This window comes from Lithobates pipiens, unplaced genomic scaffold, assembly GCF_037356315.1.
Source record: "Lithobates pipiens isolate NorthernLeopardFrog02 unplaced genomic scaffold, aLitPip1_a1.2 Scaffold_27, whole genome shotgun sequence".
Lineage (NCBI taxonomy): Eukaryota > Metazoa > Chordata > Amphibia > Anura > Ranidae > Lithobates > Lithobates pipiens.
Window position 1 is genome coordinate 217,925,666 of NW_027507788.1, and position 7,875 is coordinate 217,933,540.

General features: G+C 47.3%; 1 protein-coding gene across 1 annotated transcript in view; it reads left to right on the forward strand.

Moving 5' to 3' along the window:
- The window catches only part of DNAJC11 (DnaJ heat shock protein family (Hsp40) member C11), a 242,072-nt gene extending 235,776 nt beyond the window's left edge, over positions 1-6,296 (forward strand). The window contains 2 exon segments of the mRNA XM_077458259.1: positions 3,167-3,296; positions 5,027-6,296. Coding sequence (XP_077314385.1) covers positions 3,167-3,296; positions 5,027-5,052 — 156 coding nt within the window. The 3' untranslated portion in view covers positions 5,053-6,296.
- The last annotated feature ends 1,579 nt before the right edge of the window (positions 6,297-7,875 follow it).

A 7,875-nucleotide genomic window follows, 5' to 3' on the forward strand; every position in this document is an offset into this window, starting at 1 on the left:
TCAATGGAAACAAATTCTGTAAATCTAGTTTGTTTACATCAAATGTTTTTTCATAAACAGTTGTGACAGTGACATCATCACTGTGCTGTACATAGAGCAGAGCTGTGGGAGGGACCCAGCAGGCCCCACCCACTACAGACTGTCTGCAGAAAACTGCTGGAGAGGGTGGAGACAAGACCAGTTACCCTGCACAAGGAGAGAGAGCAGAACTGTGGGAGGGGCCCAACAGACTCCACCCACTACAAGCTACCTGCAGGAGATGGGTGGAGACAAGACCCTGCACAAGGAAGAGAGAGCAGAAATGTGGGAGGGGCACTGCAGCCCCCACCCACTACAAGCTGTCTGCAGAAACCTGCGGGGGGGGCGGAGACAAGACCTTTCACCCTGCAGAAGGAGAGAGCGCAGAAATGTGGGAGGGCCCAGCAGGCCCCACCCACTACAAGCTGCCTGCTGAAATCTGCTGGAGGGGGGCGGAGACCAGATGGTCACCCTGCACAAGGAGAGAGTAGAAATGTGGGAGGGGCACAGCAGCCCCCACCCACTACAAGCTGCCTGCAGAAACCTGCGGGGGGGGGGGGGGGGCAGAGACCAGACCGGTCACCCTGCACAAGGAGAGAGATCACAAGCGGGCGGTCTTTATTACAGGAAATCTCACGCTGGATTACTACACAGATCTGGAAAAAATACACAAAGCTCACCGAGATTCCAGCAGAATACACATGGCAGATGGATTTAGAGGATAAATGCTTATCCTGGAGTTGAGTTAAAGGAAAACCTGTGTTATTTTCCAGCCAAAGGATTAGCTTACTCGGGGCTTTAGACTCTTCATGTTAGATCACTGATTGGCTCAGTGCTCGTAAATCACTCATTAATGAGACAGATAGCTAAATTTGGGTATTCCAAAACAAGGGAAAAAAATTTCCCTAAAATTATGTTGCAAAAGTCCATTCACTGTGTAAGTAAATAGGAATTTTCCACAAAGAGATCTTTAAAAAAAAGTGTCAAAACAGACCAGGAACCTCCACCAGATGGTTAATTGCACACTGCAAAAATGCAAATACATAAGACTCTCTAATACAGAGAAGTCTTCTAAGGCCGCGTACACACGGGCGGACTGTCCGCCCAACTAGGTTCGTCAAACAGTTTGACAAACAGTCCGTTCAAAATTTGCATGAGCGGACTTGACCACACACGACGAACGAACAGTCCGCTGAAAACTTGCGCGATGACGTGAACGGCACGTACGACGGGACGAGAAATTCGGCGTCCGATACACTGCAATGCAACCTTCGCCGTGTAAATTCTTTCTGAGCATGCGCGAGACTTAGTTTGCCGAACAAGCCTACACACGAGCGGACTGTCCGCTCAAACCAAGTTTCAGCGGACAGTCTTACGGAAATTCCGAAAAACTTTGTTCGTCAGACTGTCCGCTGAAACTGTCCGCTGAAGCCCACGCACGAGCGGACTGTCCGCTGAAACACTGTTCAGCGGACAAAGTTGGACGAACAGTCCGCCCGTGTGTACGTGGCCTAAGACCCGGTTGCTCATATAAATCTTCTCTTCCAGCCAACAGCCACACAGGCTCAGAAGGAATGCAAGGGCAGACACTCCACATAGTGTAAAATCTCACATAAGCTTTTATTTACATCTATATTGCACTTACAGGCATCGCCTTATAATTACACATTAGAAAAACAATTCTGGCTGGCACATAAACTTCCAGGTCGCTTCCAGTTGCACAATGAAGTTGGCATGCTGCTCTACCCCATGCGTTTCGTCACACGTGCCATCCCCTGGGGCATGGCCACCATTCTGTTATATGGATAAGTCACGTGTTTTTCAATGCCAGGTGAGTCCTCTGGCTCCCAGAGCAGTGGGGGAGCAAAGGAATGGTCAATATTTTTTGCTGGGAGTGGCCTAGCTTTTACTTAGCTCATTCATGCAAAGCCCGGGTTGGTTTTAAATGTCTTTCACAAACTCCCAGATTTCGAATAGTAATGGTTTATAAACCACTTCCGGCCCGCCATATATCAGAATGACATGTGAAAAGTGGTTAAGTCATTTGACGTCCAGCAGGATAAGCCTTGATCGCGTGCCCGCAGCGTGGTGATCGGTGATGTGGTGTGCCACTCTGACACACCACAACTCCACGCAAGACAAGAACAGAACAAAAGTCTGAATGGCTGCAGTCCAATGAAAAACGATTTCTTTATTACTGTAAATCCATGCAGCAGGGATAAACCGCAACTCCAATCGTGGTAAAGAGCCTATGAGATAGGCTCTTTACCACGTGATCAGCTGTGACTTATCGCAGTTCCTTTTTCCCTTTAAGATTTTTCTATTTTTTTTTTCATCTTTTCTCCTGTGCGCGGATTTATCTACAGCTTTCTCTCTTTACCACATGATCAGCTGTGACTTATCACATCTGATCACAGCGTGTAACCAGGAAGTGCCGGTAAATGTCTTTCCTTGGTTCGTGCTGACAGGAGAGCCGATCGGTGGCTGTCCTGTCAGGGAGGGGGGTGGGGAGGGGTCTTTGCTGATAATCAGTGCATTGATTATCAGCTCAATTTCCATCAGAGGTGCCCACCACATCTGCCAATCATTGCCCTTCAGCTGCCATCAAAATGTCGGGGCCCATCAGTAACACCTGTCAGTGCCCTTCACAGATGCCATTTGATGCCCATCAGTAATGCCTGTGAGTACCACCTCATCAATGCTGCCCGTCAGTGCCACCTGTTAGTGCCACTTATCAGTGCCCATCAGTGCTGCCTGTTAGTGCCCATCATTTCTACATATTGGTGCCTCCACATCAGTGCAGCTTCATCGGTGCCCGCCAGTGAAGGAGAAAACAAAATTTTATAACAGAAACTAAGTAAAACTTATTTTTTTTCAAAAATTTTTTTTTTTTTAGTTTAGCAAAAAATAAAAAAAACCCAGAGGTCATCAAATGCCACCAAAAGAAAGCTCTATTCGTGAGAAGAAAATTATAGAAATGTAGTTTGACTACGGCACACAATGGGTGAAGTGCCCAGGATTTAAGTGGTTAACCTGCCTAGTGTCATTATTTCAGAACATTTTTGTTTACCAATTTGCAATTTTATTTAGGTGTGTATCGGTTTTTACATTTGATTTCTGAATGACCCTGTATGCTTGTCACTTTCAGGCTGGACTGCCCGGTTTCTATGACCCGTGTGTTGGGGAAGATAAAAGCTTGAAGATCCTCTACCAGTTCAGAGGAGCGCTCCATCAAGTCATGTCTGCAGACAATGAGCCACTTAGGATACCAAAGCAATGTGAGTCCTCCCTAAGTATAAGCATTTCCCAGCAAGCCTGAGGCCCGGGGGGGTTACTTCCTAGATCAGCCTTTCTCAACCTTTTCAACACAGAGGATCCTTTTGAAATAGTTCTCATGATACATTACATTGATACACCGTCCAATGCAAGAATCCCGTAGCCTGATGCACAATACCACTGCGCTGGCAAGCTGGCGGGTTTCCGTGTATGCACCCCCTTCTTCAGAGGATTTTTAGCTCTGAAGAAGGAGGTGCGTCCCCCGGAAACCTGTCAGCTTTGCCAGCACAGTAGTATTGTGCATCAGGCTATGTGATTCCCACGCTGGATTGTGTTTAGTGTTATACATCGCTTATATATCCTCTACCCTTTTGTTTAGTATTCGTTTTGCTACATTTTTAAACACAAATCTTTAGTAATGCATTAGAGCCGGTTCACACAGCGGGCGATGCGAGGCGACACGACTCGCCTCGCCTCCCTCTCGCAAGTCGCCCCCGTTCTGTACAATGGAACCGTTCTGAGAGGAGCGACTCGAGTCGCTCCGACTCAGAAAAAAGGTTCCTGTACTACTTTTGGGCGACCTCGGGGCGACTTGCATTGACTTCTATACAGAAGTCATTTGCAAGTCGCCGCTGAGGCCGCGGCAGGTCGCGGCGAGGCAAGTCAGAGTCGCCTCGCCTCGCCTGCTGTGTGAACCGGCCCTTAGGCATTTGAGCCCTCCTGTGTACACTTGTACAGTTTATTTACGTGATTCCCCTATCTGAGGAGGGATGAACCGGACAAAGCAATACCCAAAGCATGTTTACTCATTGCCACTGACAGTTCGCTGTACATTGAGACCCTATAGCAGACCTCTTATGCCGTGTACACACGACCGGACTTTTCGACAGCAAAGGTCCGACGGAACGAATCCGTCGGACAATTAGATCTTGTGTGGGCTCCATCGGACCTTTGCTGTCCAAAAATTGGACTTTAGAAATGGAACATGTTTCAATTTTTTTCGCCCAGAACTCCGCCGGACCCAGTTCCTAACGAGAAATCCGCTCGTGTGTATGCTGGCCCGACAGGCAAAAACCGACGCTAGGGCAGCTATTGGCTACTGGCTATGAACTTCCTTATTCTAGTCCGGTCGTACGTCATCACGTTCGAATACGTCGGGCTTTGGTGTGATTGTGTGTGGCCAAGTCCGTTCATTTGGAAAGTCCGTCGGAACTCCGCCTAAAGTCCGTGGGGAAGACCATTGGACCTAGTCCGTCGAAGTCCAGTCGTGTGTAAGCGGCATGGAAGTGATTGTGTTTTTGTGCTCATTGTGACCTACAGTATGGACTTTTCCTCACACTAAAGCAGTGTTTCTCAATTCCAGTCCTCATGGCCCACTAACAGGTCATGTTTTCAGGCTTTCCATAATTTTGCACAGGTGATTTGATCAGTTTCACTGCCTTAGTAATTACCCCAGCTGTTTCATCTGAGGGAAATCCTGAAAACATGACCTGTTAGTGGGCCATGAGGACTGGAATTGAGAAACACTGCACTAAAGAAACAACCTGATTCTGTCTTTATTGCATCCTTCTGACGCTTTCTCAGGGGGTAAAATATTAGGACAGGCCACGGTTCCTCCAGTTGCGTTGGCGGGCACATGCCCCTGGCACTTTGCCACGTTCAGTGAGAAGACTACCAGGCCCGCCATTACCATGCACCAGTCCAGTCAATGTGTCCTTTTCTTCTATTTCAGCTCACAAGATTGATGTGGATGGCTAGCCTTTCCCAGAAATGCATCGGAGACACGGGGCTCAAAGCTGTGCCAGGCCGGAAACGTTCCCAGGATTCTTTTCACCGGAGTCTGAATGTTCCAATAGATTTTTTTCCTTTTTTTTTTTTTTTTTAAGGTTACACATATTAAAAGGATTTCAGGATATAATATATCTTAATGATATGCATATAAAATGACTCTTGTTTTACCATGGCCATATTAAGTCTTGATCTATGGACGGAGCGACGCGTCACCTTTTGGGTTTGGTTTGTCCGTCTTTACCATTATAGCCATATATGACCTTGTCTCCCAGTTTTACCTTTCCTGGGTTGGGACCGGAAAGCACTGAAGGAGGACTGTCCCCCGATAACCCATCGGGTTATCATTTTGGGTCACCCAGCTTTACTGCTGTTTTTTCTGGTTCCATATGTGTATTTGTAGAATCGTGTTGGGGTCTCCGCAATCGAATGGAGTGAAAGGGAAGATGGTAAAGTGAACCTTTTTGTTCATTGCTATTTGCATTCCAACTGGGGCAATTTTGCCTTTGCACTGGTGCAAGGTCCTCACCGGGGCAGGATACAAGAGGAGACACCTTAGCAAATATTCCTTTTTTCATACAGTGGGAAAGGGTTAGAACCTTTGGCGAGGTTTTTATTGCTGTCTGTGTTGTGATGGGGAGCCCACAGAGAGAGGAAATTGAATGTCTCCTTAAAGTTGTTAAACAATCACCCTGTAAAACAACCCATTCAGTTTAAAATAGAAATGAAAGGCAAAATATTGGTGTATAAAAAAAAAAAATTATAAATACCTTATTTGTTCCCTTTTTTATTTTTTTAGAAGTGATCACATTCCCTCTGTTCTCAGCTGGGGGAGGAAAAACAACGGCACACTGCGCTCCCCCATTGAATGGCTGTGCAGTGGGGGGGGGGGGGGGGGCGTGTCAGGACAAGTCTGATCTTTGGAGGAGAGTACATTGAGTTCCCAGCATAGCTAGAGAATTGACCACAGTGTGCTCTCCTGCTTGGTGTGGTCAGTTTTTAATAGGAAAGCAAAGGGACTGCCAAGAACACCAAGGATTTCACACAAAGAGAACAGAATACTTTTTAATACAAGTACGTGGTACAGCAGAAACATATCAGGAAAATTAAGTGTTGGGGTAACAAACACGTTTAAAGGAGATTATATTTTCTATTGCCCCTCTCATCAACGTGCTAATGAAATTGGTAAATAAAACATTCCTGTTTTCATTACATACCCAGTGATATAATCGCTGGATCTCATTGCTTCTCTATGCAATGCAGATCATGGTTGGAAGGGTGCTGTACACCCCCCTATACATCTCTCCTCCCCATCCCCCTATACATCTCCCCTCCCCATCCCCCTATACATCTCCCCTCCCCTTATACATCCTCCCCCCCCCCTTCCTCATTCCCCTATACATCTCCCCCCCCTCCCCATCATGTAATGTTGACTCTCTAGTGCTAAAAGTACTCAGTGAATGAAAGGGGCAGGGCAGGGAGGCTGGGTGGCAAAGGGCCAGTTTATGGTCTTTGGATTTTGGGAGGGCCGGACTGCAGTCAGTGGAAGCAAGAAAATGCCCCACCATTGGTTTTAATGGGAGGAATTGTGCTTCTTGTTGGTATCGGTGGGAGGAATGGTGCCCCTTGTTGGTATCGGTGGGAGGAATGGTGCCCCTTGTTGGTATCGGTGGGAGGAATGGTGCCCCTTGTTGGTATCGGTGGGAGGAATGGTGCCCCTTGTTGGTATCGGTGGGAGGAATGGTGCCCCTTGTTGGTATCGGTGGGAGGAATGGTGCCCCTTGTTGGTATCGGTGGGAGGAATGGTGCCCCTTGTTGGTATCGGTGGGAGGAATGGTGCCCCTTGTTGGTATCGGTGGGAGGAATGGTGCCCCTTGATGGTATCGGTGGGAGGAATAGTGCCCCTTGTTGGTATCGGTGGGAGGAATAGTGCTCCGTTGATGCTGTCAGTTGCCCCATTCATGGTGTCAGGTGGAGTAGTGCTCCAAGGGCCAGATAAAGACAAGCAAAGGGCCACTGCTGGCCTTTAGGCCACAGTTTGGAGACTCCTGATGCTGTGATGGGATCTGCGGTCCTGTTGCCTGGTCTGGTCTGATGTTTCCTCCCGAACGTTCCCGATCCACCATTTGTATTCCTCTGCTTCTGCTTGCCCAGGTTTCTGCATTTTATCCCCTGGCCCACAGTTTGCAGATGATCCTGGATGTCCTCTAGCCAGGAAATGACGCGACTCTGAATGCAGCTTGTATGAGAAGCTCACAGTGTGCGGTGAATCAGAGTAAGTCATTTCAGTGCAGAAGAGGAACCTATTAAACTGTGCAAGGTGAAAGGTTAGGCTGGAGTTTAGTTTTAAAGTGTATGTTGGGGAATTTAAAAAAATAAGAATCATATTCTCATCTTTTATCCCTTAAAAAGTACAAATATCTGATTTGGCAGAAATCCAGTAAGCTCCTAACTTCCTGTTTAGGTGACAACACGGAACCTTCTGCACTGAAATCCCAACCAGTTTTGTCAGTTCTTCCTGAAGGAACACAGACCCCTGTCTATCCCTCCCCCTGTGCACATGTTTTCATTGATCTCTTTCCCTGACAAACAATAATTCTGCCTGGACTCCCAAGATTCTTCCCCCACGCTGTGTGTATGGAAAGGGTTCTTGGGAGGTGTAGTTCTGGGGGCATGCCTAAACCAATAGGGGCTGAGCTCTTAGTAAGCGGTCTCTGCAGGTATAATGCTATCATGGGGATGACCTCACAGAGGGTAATAAATGCAGTTTCTTAGTACAGGAACAAGATGAAG